General features: G+C 39.4%; 2 protein-coding genes across 2 annotated transcripts in view; one reads left to right on the top strand and one right to left on the bottom strand.

The window, feature by feature from the left end:
• Positions 1-15,415, bottom strand: part of LOC144629063 (uncharacterized) — a 50,544-nt gene that overhangs the window by 5,234 nt on the left and 29,895 nt on the right. The gene's annotated exons all lie outside the window — the stretch shown is intronic.
• The window catches only part of LOC144667331 (uncharacterized), a 63,132-nt gene continuing 55,572 nt past the window's right edge, over positions 7,856-15,415 (top strand). Inside the window, exons 1-3 of the mRNA XM_078528721.1 lie at positions 7,856-8,563; positions 8,684-11,030; positions 12,604-12,607. Of these exons, the coding sequence (XP_078384847.1) occupies positions 7,856-8,563; positions 8,684-11,030; positions 12,604-12,607 (3,059 nt within the window). The remainder of the gene's footprint in view (positions 8,564-8,683; positions 11,031-12,603; positions 12,608-15,415) is intronic.

A 15,415-nucleotide genomic window follows, 5' to 3' on the forward strand; every position in this document is an offset into this window, starting at 1 on the left:
TAAGACTGTCCTAAAAATACTCGGCAGGTTTTCATATTTGGAGCAACGTTTTTTCCGTTCTAGCAACTTTTTGTTTTCTGAGCAGTTTCTAGACCGAAGATATTCTGATTGTTGTTTGAAGGTCATACGAACGTTCCGACAATTTTTCGAACTTTTCTGAAGATAAACGAAGTTTCCCGAAGACTTCCAAGGAAATTTCGAAGATGTTTGAACTCACACACAAGATGGAATATCTTGAGAAACCAATTTTACGCTGCGCTCGCGATATTTTCGGCCCCAAATGTGCCCCCGCCCAACATTTTAGCTGAAATACAGAATCATTGCAGTTATTGTCAAGTCAAGAAGCTGGTAATGATGTGTTATTGGTGAGAACAGACGGTAAAACTCCTAATGACTTAACGGTTTGACAATAAAGGGCTTTTATATTTAACAATGTGGTCATTATCAGCAACATGGCTACTGTTTACCTAGCTGCAAATTCTTGTTGCCTGGCAACTGTGTTTAAATGAGTGAGCTCAACCTTAACTGGTATATTCAAGGGAGCAGTCCCAAATGTTTCCGGTCTCACGGACCCTCGCCCTTACCCCCACCCCCCTCCGGTGTTCATTTTTCGTTTGTCATTTGTATCAGTCCCTGACATTACCAAAAGAATGCGCCCGAATGCACGTATTCACTTTCATAATACACAACCGTGACCGCAGTTCTGAAAACACACTTGTGAGCAAAATAAATTGATTGTCAAATAATAGAGCCAGAGGTATTTTTTGTGCAAGAATTGCATGATTTTTCGTTCTGTGTGTCTTTCAGTATGACAAGATTTCGATAAATAAAGAGCTATTTTCCAAAAATAAAATCTTTGGTATTGAATTCATAATCAACTCATTCAACATGACTTTGAGTCTTGATGTCTTTAATTTTTGCGTGGGTTTTATTTTCTTTATTTTTATGCGTCGCTAAAAATCAAGAATTATAAACCTGCCAAAATTACATGTAACCCCCGAAAGTAAAATGTATTCTTATTTGGTATTATTCACTTTTCGCCCTAACATCTCATCAGTGATGGCAGCCGTGTTTTTGTTTTCACGCAGGAAGTTTTAAACTTTTCCTTGGTAATTTTAAAGCGACTCATAGAATATCACAAAAATTGCTATGGAAAAAATATACTCGAAAACTTTGCGCGACTTTCACACATTTTACATTCTCCGAAAAAGGTAACATGTTTCATGGACTATAAAATGAACAATTTTCGTTATATACTTGTTTCTTCACCCGGGTTCCCTCCGTATGGTGTCTGCACTATCTTTTCTCCCTCTTTTTCTCTCTGCTGCCAAATGCCCACCCCCCCCCCCCCTTCCGCACCACCACCACCTTCGACCCCACCCCCTCCAGCTTTTGTCACCTAGGAATTTTACCTAGGCTTTTTGAAACTATTATAAAAACACCATTGAAGGTTCTTTGAGCAACTTTAGATTTAGCTGATCTTGGTATTTTCTTAATTTATGCGAACGGCAAATTTCCTCCCTACTCCTAGCCTGCGTAACTAGGCTTTTATAGATTGTGCTCCTAAAAGTGGCATATTATGCTACTAGCAGTGCTCAAAATTTTGCCAAATTATGCAAAAATTATGCCAGAATTCCCAAATTATGCTTCTGATTTCCGAAATTATTCTCACAAAATGACGTAGATTCTATACATAGAGGTGCGCAATAACGACACCAAATTATGATGTTTTTTAAATAAACTGTTGTTGTAAATTTATTTGTGTTTATGGCAGTTTATCACGGCCGTCAGCTGTCCAAATTAGCTGCTCGCATCTCTAAACCGTTTGTAAAATGCCTCCAACGACTTAACAATCACAATTGTATAGCTAAAACACGCATTGCAAGAACAAACTACCTAAATTTCATTTATTTCTGTAGAAAGTACACCATATTTACTACATTTTATGAATTTATGCTCCAAAAAGTGCTAAAAATTGCTAATTATGCCGTGGCAGTGCTCGTTTCACAAATTATGCTTTTTAGCTCCAATTATGCCAAAAATTATGCTAGCACAATCTATAAAAGCCTATGCGTAACTGGCGGTTTCTGTCAGGGTTAACGCGCGCGCGTGCAAGTAGCAAAGCCGCGACAACGAGCAGCGAAACCGCGAGGGGCCTGGGAATGCCTGAAATACGTTAATCATAGATAGGGACATTCATTTTCTTACGAAATTGAAACATAAAAATTAACAGTTTCTACTTTGTTTTTTTGCCAAGAAGTAATAAACAAACGTTTTCAAACCTTATTTTTATCTGTCCCTAAAATGTGATTTTAGCTTTCATTTTCTATGATGATCACCCAAAATGAAATCTGCAAATGTTTCGGTTGTTATCAACTGGGCTTTCCCGTAGTCTTGTTGCCTACGGTCAATGTTTCACTAATCATAGTTTAAGTAAAACTAACACGGGTTCTTGGGACTAATTTAGTGGAGTAAAAAAAACTTCAGAATCTTTTCCCTGCCTTACCAAGAAGACGGTCTGGGTGAAGTGATAGCTGGGAAATGGGCAATTTAAGTCAGCTGAGAGACGACGCGTTTTGTAAAATGATTTCTTCTCACTTCTCATTACTTGATGAAAAGAAAAGATTATAAGAATTAATTAAAAAATCACCAAATGAAAATTGCTTTGATCTTTTAACAAATTCTCCCAACCAATACTATAAGCATAAATTCCAGCACCCACGTGTGATCTTTGTTGTACGTCTTTCTCTTCATAAGAAAACTATCATCTGCCTTAAATTCCTCCATGTTTGTTCGTGACGCCGCGGGTTTGAAAAAATATTACTAAACATATAAGATAAGATTACAACTTTCGCTGGAGTTTCGGTTCTTTCTGGATGTACAACCCAAGCATGATCTTCCCGCTTGTTTTCACTTTCATAGAGACAGAACTTTGTTGACCTTGATTTGAAGCTACGCGGCCAGAGCAGAATATGTTTACATACTCAACATCGACTAGTCTCTAAATCATTAACAAACGTATTCAGTGTAAAAAAAGCCGAAAGAAAAAATAAATTTAGAGATCTCGACACATTAAAAACAACTGTATGATAAGGGTTAAAAAAGAATTCTAAAAATGCCAGTGTTTTCGGAAAACGAAACAGTCCAAAATGAAAAATAACTACAAAATTTCATTTTCTAACTTCCCAGAGGAACGTCTGTTTCAGTTTAATTTTTACGGATATCCGGTTTTTTAGCAGCCTGCGTACACAGGCTAGTTTTTTAGTTTCCAAAGCTAACAGTATTAAATAAGCTTGACAGTAAAGCTCATCCTATATACAAGCCGAGGAATACGTGTTGGTCTTTATCAGTCATTTATTTCAACTGACGTTGGCCTGGTGAGTAAAACTTGCCTTGTTAAGTATGCCTTTTGCGATAGAGGGGAACATTAAGATTTTATTGCGAAATTCGCCAATTTCTCATGATATTTCGGTAATTTTTGTCTTAGATTACGATATTGTGATATTCTTCAAACTTGCAAGACGGGTTTTCTTAGCGTTTTGGCCGACAAATGTCAGTAAAAAAATATCGTTTAGATTTCTCTGACCATTTTCTGGTTTCTGATGTCACCAGGTTTTAAATGTTTTTTTTTTCTGATGCACAAGATTTTTTTCCAATTGAAGAAAACCTCAAAATAACATTTTTCTAAAGTAGAAAGACAATTTAATAATATATCGAAAGTGAACAAGGTTGGATACGACTAATTTACGACTGAGGAAGATTTTAATCATAAAAGATAGATTACTAACGAGAAACTTTTCAAAATTGGTCATTTTTTCCAATATGTATTTTCGTCACGTAGTCCCTGTTTTGCACGTTCACGAAATTATGTTAAGCACGGTCCTGGCGTGGTTATGCTAAGTCCCTAGGGGGATATCTATATAAAAACCAACACGCGGTATGAGACGAGCAGTATTGACGCAATCTTGAAAAGATGTTTTAAAAGTTAAATCAGGGAAAGAGACGCTAAGTTAAATCAGGGAAGGAGACATAACCTAACACAAGGCTGCGACCGGGAAAAGGATCACAAGAATTGTAAGTTTAATATAGTTTAATTTCAGTTTGTATCCGTTCAAGACAGTTACGAACAATTACGGCACAAAGCCTCAAACAACTTGTACCAGTACAAGTGCAAAACAGTCCCTTTAACGAGGTTCCAATTTACTCGTGAAAAGTTTTGTGCAGCAAAGTTTGATCGTACATTCCAACATTTTGTAAATTGAGCGGTAATGAAATGCCGAGTATAGATTTGAGAAAATCAACCCATTCGCTCATAATGAATTTATCGCTAAGGTTGAAAAACATAATGTTTTTAAAGCGCAGAATAAACACACATTACATCAGTTTTCATCGTGTGTACTGAAGGAAGAAATGGAAATCACATAGACGCAATAAAATATGAAGTTCCCGGCCATTAGAATCCCAACGTTATTTGCGTGTGTTCTCTAAACCATTTTACTTTAGAAGAAGGAAACTGAAAAGCAACACTAAACACAAATTCAGATCATGAAATAATCACTGTTGGTGAGAACGTTCAGAGCAAACCTGAAAAATTATGAACTTATCTATTTTAAGTGGTATATTTGCGAAAACTGACTTACAAAACAGACTCGCAAAAATTTCCGTAGAACTTCTATACAAACAGCGCACGAATTGCAGACCTTTGCGATAACTGAGAGGAATCGCGGACTTCGAAAATGCATTGGATCGCGGATTAGCCGAGAATTTTGGCCCGAATTCGGGACTCTTCCTGATTTGAAGTCACCCGATCTTGAATACTAAATAAAGTTCGGATCACGAACTTTTGGTCGGTCTTCGTCGGTATCCAAGAGTGTTGTTCATTTTGTTTTCAGACGGGAGTCAAACAACCCTTTCGCCAACTTTTATGCATTAGAATTGTCTTATAAGACAGACGAGCAACGATACCAAACGTCTAGAAAAATTAGCATAAAAACAACATCAACCGTGCGCGGATTTGGCCAAAAACTGGTACGCATCGACGGATTTGTGTATTCCCCTTTATTAAATTCTCAACCTCGGATATTGCATTTCTAGCTTTCTGATTGGTTCACTGAATCCCGGTTATCAGCTCATATACCTATGTTTGACCTTATATGAGAAATGAGTGCGGCAATGCAAGTGCCGCTCAGCGTATATTTTTTCTGCGGGAAGCGACAGTTCCATCAGAAAAATGGTTGAAAACAGCAAATTTGGCGAGCTTTATGAACAAGAAATAACCAGCGGTGCCTACAAGATCCACAGAAATGCCATAGTAAAATTAACTACGCAAAACAAAAGGATTGATGCGAAAAGTTTAATTAATAATACTTGTAAAAGCACAACAAGAGCGAGTGAATAAAGTAGAAAAGCAGCAAATAATTTACAAAAAATAGGTCACCAAGGGTGACATGAGTCTAATGCTGTATGGCATAGTGATACAGATTGCGCGGTTTTCATAAGCCGGTTAAAAAATGGTTAGAGGTTTGTGTTCGGGAGTTTAAAATGCTTATAGCAAGCTAGGGGCATCGTGGATGATTATGGATGAAAACGAAACGGTCAAAATTGTTATATGCTTCACAAAATTGAAAGTATGAACAGGAGTTGATGTTACTTCTTCCGTATTGTCCGTATAAGCAGAAACGATTAAACATTTGGACAAGATTGCGTGACGATTTACAAAAAACATGCTCATTACAACAAGGGTTGAAGAACTTGACATCGTTTTCTTTCAGATTTTTCACCATTTTGATGATGACTCTTGAAACAGATTTTGCAATAAAAGCACTTGAAATAGTGACTGTTACTCCATTGTACTGTAAACACTGAGTGACAGATTTTCCGAAAAACGGTCGTAAATGCTCACGTCAATATAATGATGACCTTGTGAACGCTGGAAGGCAATTATTATCGAGCTACGATACACAGGAGCGAAGACCGTTTATCTTGATGTACAAATTTCGCGAATCATCACTTCCATATTACTGTAACCATTTTATGATTTTTCTAGCTGTAAGAGGAACTTGAGATCTCTGAGAGTCATAAAAGCATGAAATTCGATTTCAGTGTATGGCAAAGGCCGGGACAGTGTAATACTGCAAAGCGGCCAAACAAACGCATTTTGATTTAGGGCCTCTTCATATGATCCCGGTTGACCGGGCTGGCCCAGTTACCGAGATCTCGGCTTACTCCTATTTTCTTGTAAAATTTTGGATGTGTTCATATGAGAAGGTGGGCCAGCCCGGTTACCGATATCTCGGTTTCTGCAACCGAGATCTCGACAACCGGGAAGAATATTTTCCCATATGAACGCTCCAGCCCGGTCGCCGGGACGCAACTTTTTTTGAGAAAATAGCTTCCCTTTCGTAATTGGGCGGTCCAAATGGTTTAATTTTGCCTTGTATATATTTCCACTTCAGAAACATGCGAATTAGCTTTATTAATAAAGTTACATAGGTCAATAAAGCTACGATAGTCGCGAAAGATGCAACTTTATGTGTCGCCATTTTGCCTTCGTTTCTTGAATTTTATCCCCGTCAACCGGGCTAAAATTTTCCATATGAACAGAGGCCAAAATCCGTCCTGGTAACTGAGACAGCTCGTAAACCGGGCTCATGTGAAGAGGCCCTTAGTCACGTAACTTGATTTACATTTATCCATGTACATCTTTTATTTTTGAAGGTTTTTGTTTGCACTATGAAAGAAAAAATTGGTCAAAATTCGAATGTTTTAAATACAAAATACGAGGTAAAGTTTTCTGTTTTAACAAAATAAACATTTGGTCGCATTGTGTAAATAAACGCGAATCGCCGTCGAAATATTTTTTCTCAAAGACGTCTTGCTTTTTAAGCAAGACGAAAACACAAGTGCTTAAGTGATCTTAAAACGAAGTTTTATTTTCACAAAAAGCTTACAAATGCCTTAACTGGAAAATTATTTCGTCCTGTTCAAGTGTTGAATAATCGTGACTTGAAAAAGAACTTTTAATTATGCGTGGGAACACGTGTCGCTGATTGGCTGTTTTTAATTGAAACTAATCGTGCGTGTCCGTACGGAGTCCGTTCTTGCAGCTGGTCATTGTTTTCTACATTACAGCGAACGATTATCGATCCCGAACCATTCCCTTGGGATTGCTAACAGCTTTTTTCATATAACAAAGAGTCTAATGCGCATGCGCAAAGCGCACGCAAGCATTAGACTCAAAAACGGCAAACTGACACAGTTTCATTCATTGTACGTCATAAAATTAGGCTCAGCACTTCTGTAAAGTTTGTTATCTTTTAATCTTGGTCTTGTCCTTTTATACTTCAATAAACCTGTTCCACTTTGAGCTCAATTTCGCTTCAAATAATATAGCAGCCTTGATGACAGCCGTGGAGCCGTAAATAACAAGTACAATGTAAACACGTGTAAAGACGTGTAGTTTCCAGAAAAGCTTTTGCTTCGGATCATTCGTAAATCTTAACTGTTGTCACAATTTCCAGGATATATAGACGAGGAGGAGGAGATTATTGAATGAAAATCTTGGGAAGAAAACTCTCTCGCTCGATTTCCTCGTATTAGACTATGTGTTTCATTCAACTCAAGAAGTGAACACCGCGTACTATCACTTCGTTTACATCAAACTGAAATGTCCAGTCGATTTTAACTTAAAGAAGAATTTAATAAAACAATTATTCTATTCGCCCTTGTTGGATACGAGTTGGCTATTTACCACCTCGTATCCAACGCGGGCTCATAGAATAATTGTTAAATATTCATCCCCCTCCTCTGTTTATTTTTCAGGTTACACTGACACTTACAGATTGAAGAAGGCGTCATGAACAACATAGAAGAAATCATAGTAACCATCGCTATAGTCTTAATTGTTGCCACTTTCCTTCTCAACACCGGTCGTGCTCTTAAAGCCATCGAGTTATGCAAGGATAGCTTGGTTTTGCTGAATACTAAGGCGCTGAGTATAAAACAGCAATTTGGCAAATCGATTTACGGAGGAATCTATAAAACAATGTTCGACGCGTTCTGTCGTATCCACGACAACACAAATGCAATAACATATGGCAGGAAACTTCTCGCCATTCACTGCGTATGGGGTGAAACAGTCTCCGAAGGATATCTCAGCATAAAACTGGCACGAATATATGCGAGTCAAAACAAGTATATTGAGGCAAAAGAACTTAACGAGAGAGCAATCACTATCATGAGAGAAATTGGGGGCATAAACGAAGAAGCTACAGCAAAGTGCAACCAAGGAGCTGTGTATCAATCGCTCGGTGACTATGTCAAGGCTAAAGAATATCTCGAGAAATCACTTGCGATCAACATGAAAATTGGTGACAGAGTAGGAGAAGCAGCATGTTACGAAAACCTAGGAAGTGTGTTTCAATCTCTCGGTGACTATGTCAAGGCCATAGAATATCTCGAGAAAGCGCTTGCGATCAAAATGGAAATTGGTGACAGGGCAGGAGAAGCAGCATGTTACGAAAACCTAGGAAATCTGTTTCAATCTCTCGGTGACTATGTCAAGGCTAAAGAATATCACGAGAAAGCACTTGGGATCGCAAAAGAAATTGGTCACAGAGCGGGAGAAGCAATAAGTTACAGAAACCTTGGAGCCGTGTTTAAGTATCTCGGTGATAATGTCAAGGCCATAGAATATCTCGAGAAAGCGCTTGCGATCAACATGGAAATTGGTGACAGGGCAGGAGAAGCAACAAATGATGCAGACCTGGGAACTGTGTTTATATCTCTCGGTGACTATATCAAGGCTAAAGAAAGTCTCGAGAAAGCACTGGCGATCAACATGGAAATTGGTGACAGGGCAGGAGAAGCAAGAAATTATGCAGACCTGGGAACTGTGTTTCAGTCTCTCGGTGACTATATCAAGGCTAAAGAATATCTCGAGAAAGCACTTGCGATCAACATGGAAATTGGTGACAGTAAAGTAGAAGCAGCATGTTACGGGAAACTGGGAACTGTGTTTTATTGTCTCGGTGACTATATCAAGGCTACAGAATATCTCAATAAAGCACTTGCGATCAACATGGAAATTGGTGACAGAGAAGGTGAAGCAACAAATTACAGAAACCTGGGAACTGTGTTTTATTGTCTCGGTGACTATGTCAAGGCTACAGAATATCTCAATAAAGCACTTGCGATTGAAATGGAAATTGCAAACAGGAAAGGAGAAGCAACATGTTACGTAAAACTAGGAGATCTGTTTAAATCTCTCGGTGATTATGTCAAGGCCAAAGCATTTCATGAGAAAGCACTGGCGATCACAATGGAAATTGGTGACAGAGCAGGAGAAGCAACAAGTTACGAAAACCTAGGAAAGGTGTTTTATTGTCTTGGTGACTATGTCAAGACAAAAGAATATTTCGAGAAAGCACTTGCGATCGACATGGAAATTGGTGACAGAAAAGGAGAAGCAACATGTTACGGAAAACTAGGAAATGTTTTTAAATCTCTCGGTGACTATGTCAAGGCCGAAGCATTTTATGAGAAAGCACTGGCGATCAAAATGGAAATTGGTGACAGAGCAGGAGAAGCAAGAGATGATGCAGACAAAAAAGGAGAAGCAATTGCAAAGTGCAACCTAGGAAATGTGTATCAATCGCTCGGTGACTATGGCAAGGCAAGGGAATATCTCGAGAAATCACTTGCGATCACAACAGAAATTGGGAACAAAGCGGGAGAAGCAGTCTGTTACAGAAGCCTAGGAACTGTGTTTATATCTCAAGGTGACTTTATTGAGGCTAAAGAAAGTCTCGAGAAAGAACTTGCGATCAACATGGAAATCGGTGACAGAGAAAGAGAAGCAACATGTTACAGAAAACTGGGAGTCGTGTTCGGATCTCTCGGTGACTATGTCAAGGCTAAAGAAAGTCTCGAGAAAGCACTTGCGATCTTTATGGAAATTGGAAACAGAAGAGGAGAAGAAACATGTTACCTAAACCTTGGAGCTGTGTTTGAATCTCTCGGTGACTATGTCAAGGCCAAAGAATTTTACGAGAAAACACTCGCGATCGCAATGGAAATTGGCGATAGAGCAGGAGAAGCAACCACTTACGGAAACCTGGGAACTGTGTTTAAATCTCTCGGTGACTATGTCAAGGCCAAAACATTTTATCAGAAAACACTCGCGATCGTAATGGAAATTGGCGATAGAGAAGAAGAAGCAACCAGCTACGGAAACCTGGGAACTGTGTTTAAATCTCTCGGTGACTATGTCAAGGCCAAAGAATCTTATGAGAAAGCACTGGCGATCAACATGGAAATTGGTGACAGAGAAGGTGAAGCAGATAGTTACAGAGAACTGGGAGACGTCTGTCAAGGACTCGGTGACTTTGTCAAGGCTAAAGAATATCTCGAAAAAGCACTTGCGATCAACATGAAAATCGGTGACAGAGAAGGAGAAGCAAGATGTTACGGAATGCTAGGAAATGTGTGTGAATTTTTCTTCGACTTTGTCAAGGCCAAAGCATTTTATGAGAAAGCACTGGCAATCACAATGGAAACTGGAGACAGAGCGATAGAAGCAGTGATATACGGAAGCCTCGGATCTGTACTTATAAAATCTCTCGGTGACTATGTCAAGGCTAAAGAATATTTTGAGAAAGGACTCGCGATCAAAATGGAAATTGGTGACAAAGCAGGACAAGCACACTTTTACGGTTACCTGGGATGTGTGCATCTAGGTCTTAGACAATATAGAAAGAGTAAACAGTATCACGAGAAAGCACTTGTGATCCAAATTAAAATTGGCGACAGAGCAGAAGAAGCAATAAATTACGGAAACCTAGGACGTGTGTTTGAATCTCTTGGTAATAAAGTCAAGGCTAAAGAATACTATGAAAATGCACTTGCGATCACAGTTAAAATTGGTTTCAGAGAAAAAGAAGCAGCCTGTTACCTAAACCTTGGAAATGTGTTTATCTCGCTCGCTGAATACGTCAAAGCCGAGGAATATCTTGAGAAGGCACTTTCAACAAGTAAAGATATTAAAAATTGTCAAATTGAGTTTCAAAGTTATGTTGACCTTGCAGTGGCAAAGCTATTACAAAGAAATTCCCGGGAAGCTTATCGCTACCTCTTGCGAAGTATTGAAAAATTCGAAGATTTGCGAGGTTTTAATAAAGACAACGATGAAATTAACATTTCTGTTGGAGACATGCATGCTTATCCCTGTGAGCTGCTCAGTGAATTGTTCTGTGCCGCTGGAAACCCTAACAAAGCTCTGTATGTTGTGGAGATGGGACGGGCTAGAGCCCTAGCAGACTTGATGGCAACTCAGTACTCTGCTGAACCACACATATCAGCTAACCCTCAATCATGGATTGGTATTGAAAATGTCATGACGAAAGAAAGCAACTGCACTTGTCTGTACATTTCTTATCATTGTCAAAGATTGCTTTTGTTTATTGTCAAGACAAGTGGAGTCATTTCTTTCCGAGAAACGACAGTGGATAAAAACACTCTTTACAAGAGATTAGCACAGCCAGCTAAAAATTTAGATGAATTTTTTGCTATCATGGCTAAAAGATTCCGCAGCTTTGGTATTTTACCCGAGGACGTTTGCGAAGATCGATCTTTAAATGACATCGAGCCGACTGAACCTGATTCTTCTCAGGAAGAGAGCCACACAGCTTTGCGAGATGCAAAGGATGGGAAAAATCCCGAACCGAGTTTAACTTTGTTCCACGAAATGCTCATCAATCCTGTGTCCGACTTACTTGAAGAACCTGAAATCATAATTGTTCCTCATCGCAACTTGTACCGTGTTCCATTTGCAGCTTTACTTGATCAAAATGGGAAGTATTTATCAGAGACTTTCAGGATCCGCATCATTCCTTCATTGACGACTCTCAAGCTCATTCAGGACAGCTCTACAGACTATCACAGTCAGACTGGTGCTCTGATAGTGGGTGATCCTGATGTTGGTGAGGTGATTTACTGCGGAAGTACCAATAGAAACTTTGTACCATTGCCTGGTGCAAGAAAGGAAGCAGAGATGATTGGACGACTGCTGGGCGTTCATCCTTTGTTAGGACAACACGCAACAAAGCAGGCAGTACTTCAAAGGATAGATTCAGTGAGTCTGATACATTTTGCTGCACATGGTAGCGCTGAAAGAGGAGAAATTGCCCTTGCGCCTCAAGGCTCTACTTCCGAGATTCCACAAGAAGACGACTACCTTTTGCAAATGTCTGACATTTCAAAAGTTCAACTGCGAGCTAAGCTGGTAGTACTAAGTTGTTGTCACAGTGGTCGTGGACAAATTAAGGCCGAGGGAGCTGTTGGAATCGCTCGCGCGTTCTTAGGATCCGGTGCGCGCTCAGTGCTAGTGGCACTGTGGGCTTTGGAAGACAGTGCAACAAAGCAGGTCATGAGCTGTTTCTATCATCACCTTGTTCGTGGGGAAAGCGCCAGTGAATCACTTTACAGGGCCATGAAGTGGATGAGAGATAAGAAGTGGTGGAGAGGTAACAGCATTCCCGAGGTTTCCGAGTGGGCACCGTTTATGCTGATTGGAGATAACGTGACATTTGACTTTGGAAAATAAAGAAACGTAAGTTTATAATAGCGAAGAAAACGTTTCATGATTTTGATATGTTGGTTGCCTGTCTTAGTAACATCAAAATTACAGCCATCTTTTATTACATTACGAACAAAGTGATGAGCAAAATGAATGCCCGGACACTTTTAAGTCAAAACACATTTTTGTGGGGTGATCAGACCGCTTATTCTTGTGATAAAGATTAGAATACCAGCGCAGCTTAGGTGCTAAACATATGAATGACAAAATAGGTAAATACTACGCCGGCTGTAGTCAAAATACTTTTCCCGACGTTTCGGAAATGCTGCCTTCTTCAGGGGACAAAACTATTTCACCGTTTGACCGCTTATTCTTGTGATCAGTCTCCAAATTGAAAGCTGTTCCTTTCAAAAGCTCCCTATCTATTTTTTTAAATTCAACAAACAAAAGTAGTCTTTTTAAGCTTATGAGTCCAGTTCAGTCTCCGCTATTGGCTATTTGACATTTAATTTATTTGGACGGTGCTGGAATCCCAGATAGGAAGAAGTTTTTCTGGCCTGACTTCACTACCAGCTCGGATGACAGATAGGAACTTGCACTGCTTTTACTTTATTAAAAACAAGAGAAATTTCATGCTTGATGTTAAGGGAATTTTTTCGATTAAATTCCTGTAATTCTGATTTGTCCTCATTTTGATGTTGTAGGAAATAAAGACCTCATCAGTGGAGGACTCGATGAAGACAAAATCAAGCATTGCGCGTAGGAACTTCTACGATTTCAGTGTAGAGTAAAAGAGGAAAAGCCTTGATTTTCAGTTACGTCCATTATCGGAACAGTTTTTGTTGTTTCAAACTGATTTTAAAGGTGTTTTTCCTCAAAAGTAATCGAAAATATCTTGTAAGAATCGAAAGTGCCAAAAACGTGAAGCTCTAAGTTAAAATGTTAGGAGGATTAAGAACCGGGAAGTGGGGATTGGGGGGGGGGTGGGGAGGGGGAAAGGCCGTGAAAGGGGAAAGGATGGGAGGGAGGAGCGGAATGATCCGAAAACTGGACCCTTCATTTCGTAGTTTGAAAAATCGGAACGGATCGGGACCGGATAATACGAACAGCAGGTCTCGTGGGAATCGAAAAGCTTATTCGATCTGAGTTTTCATTGCTTCGGATCGGTGAAGGTCTTTTTTTTTCGTGGGAGCTGGGGGCGGGGGCATAGAAAAGGGCTCGGTGAATGGGGCTCATTACTTTCGCGTTTCTAAAACATGTACCGTATCTAGCCCGATCCAGCTCACTTGATTCGTGTCAAAATTTATGTGAAAACGGGGACATAGGAACATATCTAAAGAAGTAACGGGAGGGTTGGGGCGGAGGAAACGCAATCTCAAGGCGCAGACCTGTACCAGTCCCTATTTGTCTTTTCGTTGGGAGATAAGGTTGGATATTTTCCTTTCGTACCTTCTCGTGTTCTCCCGCGCGCCTCAATCTTTTTTTTTTCGCGCGCATCTTAATCTGCAAAATACCAAAAGCGACTGGGCGATTTAGAAAAGACAAAACTGGACTCATAAGGTCGAACATAATAAACTTGTTAATCAAATAGTTGTTATAGAGAAACAAGTCTGCTAAGCTTGACCCTGGGAAGGGGCTCCCATAGATTATGAAAGGGGCGGGGATAATGGTTGTCTCGCTTGGCGGTGTGAATTACGGATTCTGGTCTCATTTAGGGTGTTCAGGACAGAACGCAAACATTTTAGCCGTCGAAGAAACGCCGTCATACTTTTTTCGGTCTAGTCCGTTGAAGCATAAAAATGGTATCTTTTGAGGTCACAAAAAAGCTTGAGTCAAACTCACTGAGATGGGCCATTTCCGAGTTACCCTTTGCCTCCGTTTTAAAACGAGTCTACGTGCGAAACCATTCAAATGAAAATGAGTTTGATTTGCATAAAAATGGACCTGTAGGTGAAACTCATTTTCATATGAATGGTTTCGTACGTAGACTCGTTTTGAAATAGAGGCAAAGGGTAACTCGGAAATGGCCTATTGGTCTCCTTTATGGGTTTAATTAAAAGTTTTCGACGAGCGTCCCGGTCTCTTTTATATGGGAGTCCCCCTCCAAGGAGCTTGACGCTACTAAAACTTAAACTTAGAGCTATATACAACAAAAAAGAAACTACGGTAGAACCCCGGTAACTCGAACTCAGATAACTCGAACAACCTCGCTAACTTGAACTAACTTCTATTTCCCTTGGACCCATTTTTCAGTCATTTTTACTCGATAACTCGAAACCCGCTAACTCGAACTGTTTTTCGTTTCGCTTCAGAGTTCGAGTTACCGGGGTTCAACTGTAGACATTACGAGAAGTGTCAAACATTACTGGTTTATTTAGCATAGTATTGTTGTAACTGCTTTTAATATAGATTTAATAAATCAAAATTATACATGAGCAGATACCAATATTAAATCAAAGTATATTTTTTTCTGTTAATTGAGGTATTTTTTGTTCGGATCTTTTGTTAGTTTTCAGAGCGTTTACATGTGTACGTATAATTTTTAGTTGTAGGTAATGATTGCACATCCATAATGAAGAGCTAATAAAATGTGAAAAGAAAAAAACGCATGGGTTCTGCACACTAAAAATTATTTTTTTTTCTTTTAAATATTTTATCGCATCACCGTCGCTAGTTCCATACATCAGTCACATACCGTAGTATTACAAAATGACGACAGCCTTTACTTTCGGATTAAGCTTCCAAAAGGTTCGCTTGTTTGCGCGCTGTTACTTTCGGCTGGTGGCTACAAATACTTTACTTTGTTTCTATTGCGCAAATCAGAAATGCATACATTTCAAG

The sequence above is a fragment of the Oculina patagonica genome, chromosome 10 (assembly GCF_052425735.1).
Source record: "Oculina patagonica isolate OP01 chromosome 10, crgOcupat, whole genome shotgun sequence".
NCBI classification, from domain to species: domain Eukaryota; kingdom Metazoa; phylum Cnidaria; class Anthozoa; order Scleractinia; family Oculinidae; genus Oculina; species Oculina patagonica.